This window comes from Electrophorus electricus, chromosome 22, assembly GCF_041902795.1.
Source record: "Electrophorus electricus isolate QZ-2024a chromosome 22, ASM4190279v1, whole genome shotgun sequence".
In the NCBI taxonomy this organism is placed as follows: domain Eukaryota; kingdom Metazoa; phylum Chordata; class Actinopteri; order Gymnotiformes; family Gymnotidae; genus Electrophorus; species Electrophorus electricus.
Genome location: NC_137518.1, coordinates 1,994,043 through 2,009,223, shown reverse-complemented (window position 1 = coordinate 2,009,223; position 15,181 = coordinate 1,994,043). Strand labels below are relative to the sequence as shown.

Sequence of the window (15,181 nt, the reverse complement as noted above, 5' to 3'; positions counted from 1 at the left end):
GATAAGATAACCTTTGTATTGCTACAGCAGCAACATTTACAGTAAACAGACAGATAATAAGAGCATGTTTTACACAGAAAGGTACAAAAGGTGTAAAATCTAAACTATAAATATGAAAGAATAATAATATACGATACACATCTATCATCAAAAATATAGTAAAACAGAGCAAAATTATACACAATTGCAGAATTCATAGCGAGGGAAATTGCAAAGCCTAAATATTTCTGCAGTGTCTGACAGTGTCTATGTGTACCTAAAATAGCAGTTTTGTAGTTTAAGCGATGAGTTTTGCAGTTGTCGTTTTAGCGTCCGTGACAGACGTGAAAAAGCTAATATTTAGAGAGGCGTCCGATAGCATTGTATTGCTTATATGTGGCTCAAAGCACGGCGGAGTCTGAATAATTAGACCTGTTTTTGATTACCAATTCAGTTTGCGTGTTTTCGGAAACTTTTATTATGACAAATGTGTGTTGTTCAAAGAAATCCCATAGCTAAAACATATAGTTACTTTAAATCGAAATTATATCAATTCTTCATGTGAAAAAATCTAATAACTCCTACCAATTCAGTACTAATTCACTCCTCTCTGAAGCTGAACTGTAGGATAAAACACTTTCCTTTATTAGTGGCGTCCCACAATTCCGCTGTACCGGAAACTAAAGCCTGAATGACAGACGGAGGCTGGGGCAGAAACGCTCATCCAAACACAACCCGGCTGGGTTTGTACTTTAAACATTTAAACATCTGTAGGACGAGCTAAAGTCCTGAATGACAGACGGAGGCTGAGGTAGAAACACTCTTCTACAAACACAACCCGGCTGGCTCTGTACCTTAAACATCTGCAGGCCGAGATAAAGTGTCTTTGGCAGGTCTCGGGGTAGTTCGTACGTGGAGTGCCCCGCTCCATCAACGCGAGGAGAGGTGACCGTTAGTGACCGTTACCGACCGTTACCGTTAACCCCGGTGGGTTCCGTTACCGTGAGCGTTAACTCCGGTGGGTTCCGTTGACCGGTTAGTACTCTTACTCATCCCAGAGAGCCGGCCAAACCTGCGGAGGAGTACTGATCTCCTACATCTGGTTTGTCTTACCTTTGTCTCAACCATCTCCCTGGCTTTTAGCAAACTAAATTAAATTAAATTCGCTAGCGTAACATGAACTGTCCGTTTTGTGGCTGACTGTACGTCTACATGTACTGGGAAGCCCTTCGGGTTAATTCATTTGAGTTATGGTTCATTTTAGGTAGCTAACGTTAACTACAGACTTGAAATGTGCTTTTGCTGATTTTCTCGTCTTCTGTTTCTTGTTCTTTTAACTTCTGCTTCTTCTCCGTATTCTCGTTACTGTGTTGCTGTATACCGGTTCCGCTCCCTCCACCCACTGAATAGCTAGAAATGGCAGAAATCTTAAGTTACCATCCGATGATCCTGCTTTCGGTGGGTTTGGATATAATGAAACTTAGATTAAATTACTTTCTGCTGGCTTTCCTTCTGCTGTGCTACACACCTATTACTTTTACGGTTCTAGTTCAGAAATAGTTCTCGGGTAGCTGAACAAGTATGTAATGACATATGATGAGTATTTGTTTGCCAATAACACAATGGTCTCAGAGAAATAATCTCTTCATGGTACAGACAGGGAATTGACATGAATTCCAAGACTAAATGATTTGGCCTGGCTTACATTGTTGTTTTAATCAGACATGGCTGTTAAAGAAAGCAGTGTGTATGTTCTAATGTTCTTTTTAAAAAAGGTTTCAAAGTGAGCAGAGACGTTAATCGGGTTGTTTGCATCTTTGCGCGTTGGGGTTCTATGTATAGTTGTTGCTAAATTTGGGTTCTCTATTTGAGGAGCCCTAACCCAGGTTTTGGGTCCATCCCCCTCTCTCACTTGCTTGGTAGTTTACAGTAATGCAATTCTTTCTTACCACCCTTCTTTATCTGCAGCCTATCATGCATTCATACTAGTTCTCATCAGTTATTGCTCATCAGCGATTCTCCCAGTTAGCAGGGTAAGCATGTAGCAGATGTCCTTAAAGGAAGGAAGTTAGGAGTTCACAAGCTTTTTGCAAGGTGGGTTGTGGTTTTCCTGATATATGTTATTGATGATAAACTATCTGTAACATTGTTTGAATTTACAAATGGTGCTCTCGCCGGCATAACCAATGTCTAATGCGTTACTCCACCTGTAGTATGACACTTTGTCATCCTGAGAAACAGAAAAATAACCGCATTTCTAGATATGAGGTTTCAGCTGAGAGAAATGACAGGATGAAGAATTGCTAGTTTGACTGTGTTTCTTAGCCTGACTCATCAGGACCCAATAGGCTGACAGTGTGGAAACTTTTATAGGGGTAATCCAAAGTTGACACTTGATTTCCTGACTATCAGTAGACTTTGTTTTAACAACTTGCATGTTGTTAATTGATTTGGGATCCTAACCAGCTAGCCAGTTCGTACTGTAAAAACAGTGATCTTATTGTTTCTGTACATAGAGGCAGCTGATATTTTGCTTGGACTATGCAGTTATTGTGCTTTTCTTGCATTTACTACTTCTCAGATATCAGTTTGACGTTCACAGGAAATGATGATGGAAACTTGGTGGGGTATCAAGTAGTAGTAACAGGCTTCCACATGGTTCACCAACCCAGCGATGCCATATATAACAGAACTACTCCTCATTTGCTCAGAGTCAAATATAATTTTTTTAGGACCCTATTATAACTGTGTGGAGAAGTTGTTTCTAATCTTAGCATGGTCATTTATAAAACCTATTGTCACGTTCTCTGGAGACACACTGCACTTCTATGTACGTTGATTGAGAACACGTTCATTTCAGTCTCTTTCAGCCAGACTGTTAACACCACTTCCTGGCAAAAATGTTTTGACACCTTGATTGAGTTATTCTAACTTCACTTTTTATTGAATTGTTTCTACATTAATTTGAATGTAGCCTCCATTTTTCATGAGCTTGCTGCATGAGTAAGATGGAAGACAGGTTTTTTACATAAAAATGGAAATCATGAGTGATTTTTAGACTGGCTCGATGTTGAGATAGTTATATCATTATGTTATTTTGATTGAACTGTTCAGTGACATCCAGGTGGGCCAAAGACTGACAAGGTTTCTGCAGAGGTTTCTGACTTTGTGAAACTGAAACCCTGTGAATAGACCCTCCTAAATGAGGGAAGCAAGTCCCCAAATGCACTGCTGTTCCAGAATACAGTCTGTCTCCTTCACGTGCTGTGGCTTTTTCACCTAAAGATTACTTTGTGTCCTGTCGAAGTTTGAGTATTGTTTGACCTCACTGCAGATCATTATTGGCAGTTCTGTTTGATTTTTGCACTTTGTTTGTTCTGATTTTGTGTTGTTTGCTGAGTACATGTGCATGAATTAGGCTCAAGATTAGATTAGGATGAAACTTAACAGTTAAGTGTGTTGATTGAGTGTGTGAGCTTGCCAAAGACTTGCTTTACCAGTCTGACACATTCACTTTCTGTAACCCCCCTCCCCAAGCTTGCTATGGAGTGCTCTTAGATGGCTTACATGGAGTTGCAGCAAATAATTTCTAAGAAGGAGACTGTCATTTAATCAGCTGCAGTCCGGCTTGTCGTGGTAGTGGTCTCCCTAAAGGGAGTTGTCATTGAGCGTGCTGGAGCAGTGCCTGCCTTTCTCTCTTCTCCAACCATAAATGGGAAAAGTATTCCTCAACACTGCTCCATGAATGTACTTAGGTAATAATGAAAGGGAAAAGCTGAGCTTGTGCAAGGAAGTGTTGGCGTGTGACCCTGGGGAATTGACTGTTACTTAGTCGTCAAGTTTGATTTTTTTTGGCAGGAGTTGAAGGCGTGTCACCCTACTTGTCCATTATTGTTGACCAAATTGCTAATGTAATTATTATGAGCCATGTTATTGTGGTTAACAGTCCTGCACATGTTTGGATGTGGGCTCAGATTTCTGATCACCTGTGGTGTTCCACCTGCGTAAGTGAAACATCTTTGTTTGCTCAGTGCATTCAATAGCTTAGGTGGCTCGTTTGAGCAGAGACGCTCATAACTACTCAATTGCAGCATGATGGAAACTAAAACAGCGTCCTTGCTGTCCATACTGAATTAATTGCAGAGGCCATAATTGTGATTTTTTGCTAATTGTGCCACTCTAGTTTTAAGAGTGTTTGTTTGAGGGATACTCAACTCTTAAAAGCAAAATCCACGTATGACTCTTTACTTTGGTTAATATGAAATAGGTAGAGACCAACATGACTGATCAGTGTTGAGAAAGACAGAACAGTGTGTGGGCTGGCTATTACCACCCCCACACACAAACACAGTATCTTGGTGTTGCCATGTTAAATGCCTCATTGATCTTATCGGGCACGCTACTGTCGTAGCATTCCCCACTGCACCAGTTTAGTGCTTCTGTAGGTGACTGGTGGTTAATCATTACTGAATTTACTGCACCCGCACATGCAAACAGGTACGCCACCCTACCTTCTGCCTCTCTCTAGACTTCTTCTACCCTCTTCCCTATGACTCGCATAGCTTTAGGCAAAGCAGGGCAGTGTTCCGCTTGGAGCAGACTGTGATGCGAGATGTTGAAAGGACTCTGGTTCCGGCTCTGCTCCAGGGCGATTCCGATGACGTAGCCGCCTTGCCTTCATGCACACATGCGGGCCTGATGTATCTAAACGCAGAGGATCCGTTTCCCCTCTCCGCTTGATCCCGCTCCCTGATTGCTTTCTTCTCTGTCCTCTCCTTTAGGTTGCTGAGCTGTGTGGTGAAGTGACTTCGCAATGCGTGAATACAAGCTGGTTGTGTTGGGCTCCGGAGGGGTGGGCAAGTCTGCACTGGTGAGTACGCCATCTGGTCTCAGCCTGTTGGGACCCCTGAAGGTCTGCGTTGCCACTCCCATCAGTGGCATTACATATAGTGCATTCACTGATTTGTACCGACAGTGGGCATGGTTCTTGTTCTGGTTCTGAACTCTAGCATGGCTAGACTATGAGATTGAACAGAAACTTGGAAAGTTTTGTGGATTGCATCATTAGTTCAAGCACAGTTCGTGCGAAGAGCTTACAGAAGATCTAGAGTTGATTCTGGATGTGCCGCTTGCATTCGGAGTCTGTAGCTTAGTTGACCAAAGAAAAGTGAGCGCTAGAAATGCAGGCCATCGCGAAACTAAAAGGGATCGAGAGTAAAGGAAATGTAAATGTTACCGAAACTCGCTGCCGATTTTAACAATAGCAAATATCCTGCAAGACTGCACAAGACTGCAGTGGTTGACCAAATAAGCTTTAGTCATGAATATGCTGTTAAACATATTACCAACGCTACACAGAATACTGAATCAGAGGTCCATTGATTGCAGCAAGATGAATTCGATAGAAGAGTCCCAAGGGCATCATAATGTTGTGATCATCGTATATGAGAGAATGAATGTCTACTGAGATACTTTACCATTTAACGATGACGTTTGTGTTACGATGCTTTTGGGTAACTCTGCCCTGATCCAGCCAAATGCCTGAAAGTAATTTTCATGTACTGAAGGCAACAAAGCTTAAGAACTTTCTGGAACTGAAAATGGCGAAGAATCAGCAGGGAAGATTCTTCAACATCTGGTGACGCTTATGGCTTGTAGACTTCAAGCTGTTGCAAGATTAGCATCATGTGTTGAACATGACAATATTTAAGATTAATTTCCCAATTACCTATGGAGTTCTGAAATATGGTTACTTTGTGTATAATAAGGGCAGTGATGTTTTTCACTCAGTGTAGATGGCAATACCTTTAAAATAAAGCTGACATTTTTGCCATTTGACCTTTGGTCCTCTATGCCTGTATGAATTCCTAAGTGTTAACTCTTTTCCAACATGCTAAATTAGATGCGTTTAGATTTTATTTTTTGCTGTTTATTTATTTTACATCAGCTGTTTTTTTTTTTCGTTTTTACAAGCGTCGGTTGTATAGTCTGTACAGATTTTTTTGTGTAAACTTTCTATGTCTCCCATGGATCGATGTGGATCTCCTGCAGACGGTACAGTTTGTCCAGGGAATCTTCGTGGAGAAGTATGACCCTACAATAGAAGACTCCTACAGAAAGGTAGAAGCTGCTTCTCTGCTCTGCTCGGCTTCAGACCCTGTTCTTCATATGTGTATATTATTGCCCTGGAGTGGATTGTAGACTAACATGATCCAAAATATTGCTGCTTTCTCAAAGCTGTTGTTGGTCTTGTTGACAACACAGGCAGTCCATGATCTCAAGTCTGCTCAAATGTGCTGAATTTAGCAGTGCTCCTTGCACCCGCTTCTTTGGCAGCAGCCCATTCAAACAGAAGTAACACTAATAGTAAGAGCATTTGCAGTATGCATGTTGTAAGCTAACCAAAAAAACCTCTGGAAAATCTCAGGATTTTTTCCTCATAGTGGGCACCATTTTGGTTATTGTGGAATTGTTTGTAAAAGGTTGAAGACAAAAAAAAAAAAGTAATACAATTTTGTGCAGTCGCACCTTGAAAACAATGCAGAAAATGTAGGCTATTCATTTGTGATTCTTCACACCTATACACAACTTCACAACTCCTTTACAATGGGTTGGGAATTTAGAACCATAAAGAGTGTCGAGCTGTACTATAGGTATACTTGGCGCTCAAGAAATATTTAAATTGTATTTACAGACTATTAAAAAGGGCCTTTTCTCTATTGCGGTAGTTAATGTAAAGGGAGCAGTGGACTGCACACAAATGGCCATTAAGACCCTGTCTAGTCAGAAGGTATGAAGAAGGGATATTGAGCTCTCTCTCCTCAGCATTATCATTGGCACAACTGAAGCACCAAAATGATCCTGTTTGGATTTATGACCATTGATGATCATCTTCTCTTGCATTTAAGCAGCATATGAAGAACCGGGCCCAGGCGTCTGTGTTTTTGTTTTTCCGTACGTCTGTTCCTAATAAGTCCACGCCGCCTCTCCTCTCCTCTCCTCTCCTCTCCTCTCCTCTCTTCTCTGGCCTCTCTCATTTCTCCTTTTCTCTTCTCTTCTTCTCCATTCAGCAAGTGGAAGTAGATGGACAGCAGTGCATGCTGGAAATCCTGGACACGGCAGGCACGGTGAGTGGGTGGGGCATAAGGAGCAGTGTACCAAGTCCCTAGCTACAAGTCCCTAGCTACAAGTCCCTAGCTACAAGTCCCTAGCTACAAGTCCCTAGCTACAAGTCCCTAGCTACAAGTCCCTAGCTACAAGTCCCTAGCTACAAGTCCCTAGCTACAAGTCCCTAGCTACAAGTCCCTAGCTACATAATTGCTTTTGTGTTGCTTATTGGTAAGTTCCATTCAGGCTCTGAATGATCTCAGACACAAGCACACAGTGCAGAGTAACTGTAGCACCCAAACTGAAAACAGCATGAATAGCAATGCTGTCTTTAAATCAGCCATTTCCTAGCAACAGCTGGTGAGCTGCTGAAATGCGATTAGCAAACATGGCAAAACTCCTGAAGTGTTATAAGCCGCAGTATGAAATGGGACTGTCTAATGAGTATTTTGAACACTAAGCTCATCAGTAGATATTTAACAGTTTCAGAGGGCAGTTTTCTGTCTCCAAGTTGGAGTGCGAATGCCAGCCTTTTGTCAAGAACTTCAAGTTTTTTTGCAAGTGTGCATGTGCGCATGCAGTTCGCATAAAGAGGACGGCTAGTATTGTTTCAAAAGCGTCAGTGAAAAGAACAAAAGCAGAGCAAAAAGTAAACAAATGTGTGTAAACTGTCAGTCATTTTCACAGTACTGATTTTTGAAATAAATTTATAATGGCTTGCTGTTCAATCTTCTGTCTCGCTCTATGAACGGAAAGAAAAACGGCACACTTTTTTTGTTTCTTCCCACAGGAGCAGTTTACAGCGATGAGAGACCTGTACATGAAAAACGGACAAGGATTTGCTCTCGTGTACTCCATCACAGCACAGTCCACCTTCAACGACCTGCAGGACCTCCGGGAGCAGATCCTGCGTGTGAAGGACACAGAGGACGTAAGTGTCTGTGTGTGTCTGCGCAGTTCCCTGCCCGGGGGCTGAGACAGGTGCAAACGCCTTCTGTCGCCGCACTGCCTCGGGCTTGGCGACACAGGGAACGCCTTTTTTTGGCCATGTGTGAATGGAAAGCACTTTGAGACATGGGTAGACCCCTTGTGCAGTGGAGCACGGAGCTGTAGCAGTTAACGGAATTGGACTTTTATTATTTCTTCTTCTTATTTTTACAGCCAGTGGAAGGGATGCACAAGTTGTCCACCTCAGTCTTGAGTCAAAACTGTATTCTTGTGTTCATTTATTTCCCGATCTGTATAGATCTAACCAGTAGACTATAACCACTTTCCAGGGTGATACTGTGTTGTGTGCCTGCACCCCCACCCTTAGCCTTAAAGGTCGTTGCTGTGAGGTTTGAAACCAAGTCAGGACATTCTTGTCTGGACGGCTCTATACAGGCCCCTGTTATAATACCTGTGGCTCTGTGAGCGTCCCCTGGGTTACTGCACTGGGCTTCCTGCCCCTGGCCTGTTTGGATTTCAAACATTCTCCATGCAGCCAGTCCAAACATGGCACCACGTAGCTCAACTAACAGTTAAACAGTGGTGGGGGAGCCGAGTCACTCGGCCCGCCTGTGACTCTCCTGTGAGGCTGCAGTTAAAAGCAGAGGAAAATATTTAAGAGTCCCGCAGTAGCGTCCTATCAGGACACATGAAGCATGCTTCTGCTGTCTTACAGTACACGGTGATTTTGCAATGCCACACTACAGATTCCATGCTCCATGCTGTTAAGGCTAACCAGGCTGTCTGTATTCCTTGTGCCTTTTATTAACATTTATTTCACTGCACCTCATAGCAGTAGAAGATGGAATACCAAACAATATAGGCTTTTAGCAAACAAAATAGCTTCACACGTGTGTGTGTGTGTGTGTATATATGTATATAGTATGTGTGTGTACATGCGTATATATACATGCGTACACATACACACATGTTTTTTAATTATTTATTAATCCTCCCTGTCATGTTAGAGTTAACATGCAGACAGGAAGCAGATTTGTATCCTGCAAGGGTGGAGCTGGGAGTTTCCTTTTTGCTTCCTCCCTAAACATTCCTTGTGCATTTTTCATTTTTCACACTTCGCCTTTATAGCCAAAGCTTGGTAACCGTTACAAATCCTTAAAACATGAGCCAGATCAGAATGAAGATTTAAAACACACTACGAGTGTACATAGTACTTCACCTTACTAAACTGTCTCTCAGTCTGATTCGTAGAGCAGCGTGTTCTGCCTCAGGGTACCGTGGCCTGATGGTGCCCCGGTGGGTAACGCCATGTCTCCCTGCTGTTTGGAGGCATCGCTTGCCTGGCTTACTTATTCACTGCTGAGTCTAAGCAGGAAGTACTGGCTGTTGATGTGAGCCAAAGCGGCACTGTCGTGAGCTCTAAACATACTATGTGTTGGGGCCGTGTGCGAACGTGTTCCCGTGGACGTGCTCGGCTGATCCGGAGCACTCAGCAGCTGGGGGGACGTGGTTACAGCATGATGGTAGTGTTACTATCATCACGAAGACCTGACTGGAGAGTGGAAACTGATTGGAACTGTTTAGTTTTGCAAGAATTAATCTACAGAAGGAGTGATGAGTAGAAATATGCACTTGGTCTAACAGATTCCATGTTATATATAACAGGTAAGGTTTGCTATTGACTAACTGCATGGTTGTATTAGCTCTGTAGGATGATACTGCTCTGCATGCAGAGAGTTGACTATATGCCACGTTGCCACCTTCACTTTGTCTGTGTCCGTTCGTGTGTGTCAGGTGCCGATGATCCTGGTTGGGAATAAGTGTGATCTGGAGGACGAGCGTGTTGTAGGGAAGGAGCAGGGCCAGAACCTGGCCCGCCAGTGGAACCACTGCGCTTTCCTAGAATCCTCGGCAAAGTCGAAGATCAACGTGCTCGACGTAAGTGTGTGCTGGTGCACCTTCCTCGACATTGTTACTGTGAAAATGTTTTAATGTGTTGCTTCTGCATTTGTGAGCTCTCCTGGATTCATTTTGTGACCGTAAGTCAGCCTGTTGTTTTCCTCTTCCTGTCTGTAGATCTTTTATGACTTGGTCAGACAGATAAATAGAAAAACGCCCGTGGAAAAGAAGGCGGCGAAAAAGAAATCCAACTGTGTGCTCCTGTAGAGGTCTCATCCTTACAGCAGCTCTGCGCAAGGTACATTTAGAGTGCCACTCCCAGCACTCAATTCTTATTGCATCTGTTCTTTCTCTGCTCAGGAAATGCAGTGTTAACTTTAACTATATTAAGTTAAAAATACATTGCTAATTACTGTGGAAAAACTTGCAGTTTTTAATAGTGATGGCAGTCAGGGTGGTGTGGTTGGATGGTTTTTTCCTCTAAGCAGAGGTGGCACTCCCTCTACAGGTCAACATGTGCTATTGACATTATAATATTTGATGCCCTGCAGATTATGATGTGTGCCCTTCAGACGGGTGTGTTCGGCAGTTGCCTCAGGCAAAAGTAGCTCTTCACATGTGTGGAGTTCTTACAGATGCAAAAGAATTGCACCTTGTATACAGGGACGTTTTCCTATAATGTCCAGCAGGTGGCAGCAAATCACAGTGAAAATAAAAGAATGCTTTTTTTTATAATATATTTTCTGTTCTAGACCTTTTCACATACCTTTTCGCTCCTATATTCCTTTGTCATTTAGTTTCATGATTTATTTGTGCTAATCGTTGTACCTGTCCTCCACCTGCAGATTGCTGTAATGAAGAACTGCAACCCCATGTGGAGTGTACCAGCAATGCCATCCTCAGTGAGTGAAGCTATGGATCAGATGACTTTTATGGAGTTGAAGAAAGCCAGAACAGACACACACACACACACACACACACACACACACACACACAGAGAGAAAGAGGGAGAGAGAGAGAGAGAGAGAGAGAGAGAGAGAGAGAGAAAGAAAGAAAAGAGGACTGTCGTCTGTTTGATTCCAGAAAATCTGAGGAGAAAGCTTCATTTACCTGAGCCTGAGTAGAACTATTCAGTATTGCTCAGGAACGTTAAGTAAAATATCAACCATAAAACCAAGCAAAAACTTAAAGAATCTTTCATTCAGAGAACCACGGGACAATTAAATCACACAAACGTCCAGCAGCTTTGGAGTCAAATTTTTTCAAAGTTCTTTACAAAAGGGAATGTAAAAGGACAATTTTTGAATCCTACAGCATCCTCATGAGGACTGAAAAGGGACTTTTAGAGAAATGAGACTGTTACAGAAGCCTGTACTTTGGTACCACAGCTTTTCTGCTGTGAACTGAAAATGAAAAATAATTTCTTGGTTCCATTTGAGCTCACAACTTTGCAGTGATGCCATATCCTGTTCTAGAGAGAGGAAATAAGTATCTGATTAATCAGTATTTATCTCCCGTACATCTTATTTGAGCAAAATGGAGACAACAATTTGATTGATTATAGGTACCCTAATGAAAAACAGCACGATCACACCATTTCGAGTGTAGATGTTGTAAATGAAAGTGTTCTCACTTAAAGGTTGCACTCCATTCTTAACACCAATTGTGTGAATGTTTTATAGACTGAAGTTCATTAGCTGCATATAAATAATATTTCCCACATACATCGTGCATGGATGTTTTGAGCTAGATTCTCACCACTAACCTCATCATTTTGTACTTGGTCACATGGCTTTTGTAGTACCCATAACGTATTCTAATACCAATTCTAATTTGTTTAAACACATGTAAGATTATGGGCCTTTTTATAGTGGGACCGGTAGGTAAAATGCAGAATGGTTTCTAGGTTCTTGAGGTTTAACTATATTGTACTATATCTCCTCTACTGCTTGTAGTGTGTTTTGTCAAAAGATGTTCTGGCTTATATGGTTGATTAAATTTTACTATGTTTTCATTATACTGAACAGTCTGCGTTATCTTCATCCTGACTGCTTCTGTTTGAACGCTGTCTTTGGCGGGAGAGATTTTCACAGCCCAGCCATGAACCTTTTAGCGCAGACAAAAATGATCAACATTATCCTATTAGTCAGTGCACAAATGACCGTGATCTTAGCAGTCCTCTCATACTCATCATTCTAAAATCAGGCTGACAGTTTCTTTATAGTTGATTCTCAGTTTTAATACACATTTTTATTCCAATGTTGAAGTCAGAAGTCTAAATAAAAGTTATACTTTAAGAATATGGGAAATGTATATGGGCCTAAACCATTCAGTGCTTTATAAACTTGTAGTGGTGCTTTATAACCAGTTCTGTAACTATCTGAAAGCCAGTGTAGAATTTGGTGTCTTTGGCTTGGTTAAATGTCATTCAGAAGCTTGGAGAATAAGCTGAAGATCCTGTCTGTGCTTTTTGGAGAGTCCACTTTTAATACACCGTTACAGTACTGAAACCCTGATGGAAATAAAAACAAGTTTATGTTTCTGTGGGCCTTTGTAAGGATATAAATCCTTTACTTCTAGATATATTTACATGAATGTACACAGTGCACGAGAAAACAATTAGCATGTGGCTCCAGCAGGTTCACCTATAGCAGCACAACCAAAAGGCAGAAGCTGAGTGTGACCACAGTCCTTTGGCTCTGAGACGCGTGTGGGGGTGCATCACAGTGCGTCAGCAACACTCACATAAGTACTGATGAGTGGAGCTGCGCCAGGTTGCTTAGTAACAAAAGCTTGAGCCCAATGAGTTCAGTGAGAATGCGGCTTTGAGAGGAAATATGGACGTAGTCCATGCTTCTACTAAAGTAGGAATAGTTTTAGGCCAAAAGCTTAAAAAAAAAAAAAAAAACCCTCGCAAAACAATGTCTCGTGCGTCAAAGTATTTGCAACTGCGACGGCGGAGATAGGAAGGGAGTGAGACGCGCGAGTCTTATGAATAAACTTGATTTTCTTCTTTACACTTCCCTCTGAGTCAATTCATAGCGCATGGTTGTTGCTGCAAGCATTATATCGTTTTTCCAACCTTTTTTTCCAAGCTCTATTTTTCACATTGTGTAACGTACAGCCAGCAGTCGGAATCGGAGCAGATCCTCTCTGGAGTTAATCTGCACAATAATAATAATAATAATAATAATAATAATAATAATAATAATAATACCAAACAAACAATCCCAAGCCACCAATTATTTGGGACGGGAAGTTCGGGTATTAGACGCCATGTGTACGCGTCTCAGCGGACGGAAACGCGCATGTGCAAAGGGCGTGCCACCTCAGTCTCGCGCTTAGATCCCCAGAATATGCGTCACGTTTCCTGTGATCATATAAGTTTTATTGGTTAAATATATAAACATTAATCTTCACAAGATATTCAAATGTGTAATCAATATCTTGCTTTTTCGTCGCTTTGCTCATCTCCCGAAGCAGGGGTTCAATCTTTCAGTAAAACCTGTGGCTGGTTTGACATTCATAGGACTCTTGAATAGTGGTAGTGGTAATTTTCGAGTCTCCAATATGAAAGACGTTTTCGCATCCACTTATTGGCCGTGTTCACACCTGGCTTTAACTCCTGGATGAGTGGGTCATAAGTGTTCAGCACAAAGGACAAGTGTGCCTGGGGAAGCAGGGCAGCAATAAAATGGTTAAGTGGTTAAGGTACTTGATCAGTAATCAGAAGGTTGCTGGTTCAAGCCCCACTGCTGCTAAGTTGCCACTGTTGGGCCCCTGAGCAAGACCCTTAACCCTCAATTGTTCAGGTTGTCTCAGTCATACTTGTAAGTTGCTTTGGATAAAAGTGTCAGGTAAATTTAATAATTCCCAAGAGAAGTAAATAACCAATATGAATAAAAACAACAAGATGTTTAAAAAAATGCTCCTGAACATTGGCCTAATCTCTGTTCTTCACTCCCTCTCTCAACACACACCCAGACACATAGTTTTATTCCTTATCTTCACTCAACTTTTCATACACTTTGCCCTTCTCAGTCTGACATTTCTTTTTCGTGTCTGGTGAGAAATCTGTTTTGTTTAGGTACACGTCTGCATGGGCTTAAGCATTTTTACCTTGTTTATCATTTCACTGTTTATTATTGCACACTTTTATGAGTAGCAAAGTACTAAGAGGCCATTTTATTCACAACTTTGATTTGGTCATAGTTTTAGTAACAAATTTAGTTGCAAATTTAGTTTGCAAAGGTTTTGAGCAGCAGCATTCCTGCTCCTAAAGCGTTAGTTCACCAACCAATCAGCACTCGTGAGCAGAAACGTGCTGAGTTATACTGCCCACAACCCATTTGCTGTAGAAACCTTCCAAATAAAAAGATACTGGCCAAGTGTTTAGAAAATATTTCCATTTTTTGGTTTTTAGCTGTTTAGCTCCAGTCACTCACATTCATTTTGGACTCTCTCACGTGCACTTCTGGAGTCTAACAAACATAGAAGACATTAGAGTGGCAAACCTGCTCCCTGGAAATCTTCTGGTAAAATATACTTTAGCTCCACCCATTGTGCAATGGATATTACTAGACAAACAGATGACTGGCAGTTATATTGTGATTAAACAACGCTCTTTAAGCTCTGCAGATAAATTCCTCAGCAAGTAAGTAACTACTACTAATAATGGAAGCCCCGTTTCTCACTGGGATATGGATATTTCCTGAACAGTTTGCCACTTTTTGTTTTAGCCTAGAGAACTTTGAAACCAACACAAGACTTTGAATAGAGAAAGTGCAGTGGGATGAAGTTAGGTATGCAATTTGTTTTGCTTTCATTTTATGCTTATAATGTGATGTTAATATTCAGTGAAGGTGTGAATTTTATTTTTTAATGACTGAGAAAATACAACATTAAGTACATTTTTAATTACTTTTAGTTATTAATTATTTGTGAGGGGCAAAAAAAAAAAAAGAGTTTTGACCATGATTCTTTGTCTGTCTTTGCATTTGAAGCCCTAGGGTGACATAACATATTTCTAATCACTCCCCTAAATTTCATCACATCGACTAATTATTGTTGCGAATGTTTGTGATGTCAAAGATAAGAAACATGCCTCTGAGTACTGCTTTAAATGTTTGCCAAGCAAGAGAGGAGTAACAATTCAAAATGCTTATATGTGAAAACATGAAAAATAATTTCATGAAAAAAAAAATCATTAATGCACATAAGAAAACTAACCCAGAGATCTGTAAAAAAT

At 41.3% G+C, this 15,181-nt stretch overlaps 1 protein-coding gene across 5 annotated transcripts; it reads left to right on the top strand.

Annotated features, from left to right (window-relative positions):
* Window positions 1-636: 636 nt before the first annotated feature.
* On the top strand, window positions 637-11,952 carry rap1ab (RAP1A, member of RAS oncogene family b). 5 transcript variants are annotated; one of them, XM_027024712.3, is made up of 8 exons: window positions 637-790; window positions 4,761-4,849; window positions 6,031-6,099; window positions 7,050-7,106; window positions 7,877-8,017; window positions 9,829-9,972; window positions 10,111-10,231; window positions 10,779-11,952. In XM_027024712.3, exons 2-7 carry the CDS (start codon window positions 4,793-4,795, stop codon window positions 10,198-10,200), a joined length of 558 nt encoding a protein of 185 aa, XP_026880513.1. In that variant the 5' UTR covers window positions 637-790; window positions 4,761-4,792; the 3' UTR covers window positions 10,201-10,231; window positions 10,779-11,952. The 5 variants fall into 5 exon arrangements, with proteins under 5 accessions (XP_026880513.1, XP_026880527.1, XP_081561517.1 ...); XM_027024726.3 differs by having other exon boundaries at window positions 652-722; XM_081705391.1 differs by having other exon boundaries at window positions 664-825.
* The last annotated feature ends 3,229 nt before the right edge of the window (window positions 11,953-15,181 follow it).

Bases quoted from the DNA above. Each gene is read 5' to 3' on its own strand.
- rap1ab (XM_027024712.3), top strand. From the start codon at position 4,793: ATGCGTGAATACAAGCTGGTTGTGTTGGGCTCCGGAGGGGTGGGCAAG. The intron at 8,018-9,828 runs GTAAGTGTCTGT...CGTGTGTGTCAG, and splicing joins GTGTGAAGGACACAGAGGAC to GTGCCGATGATCCTGGTTGG. The intron at 9,973-10,110 runs GTAAGTGTGTGC...TCCTGTCTGTAG, and splicing joins CGAAGATCAACGTGCTCGAC to ATCTTTTATGACTTGGTCAG.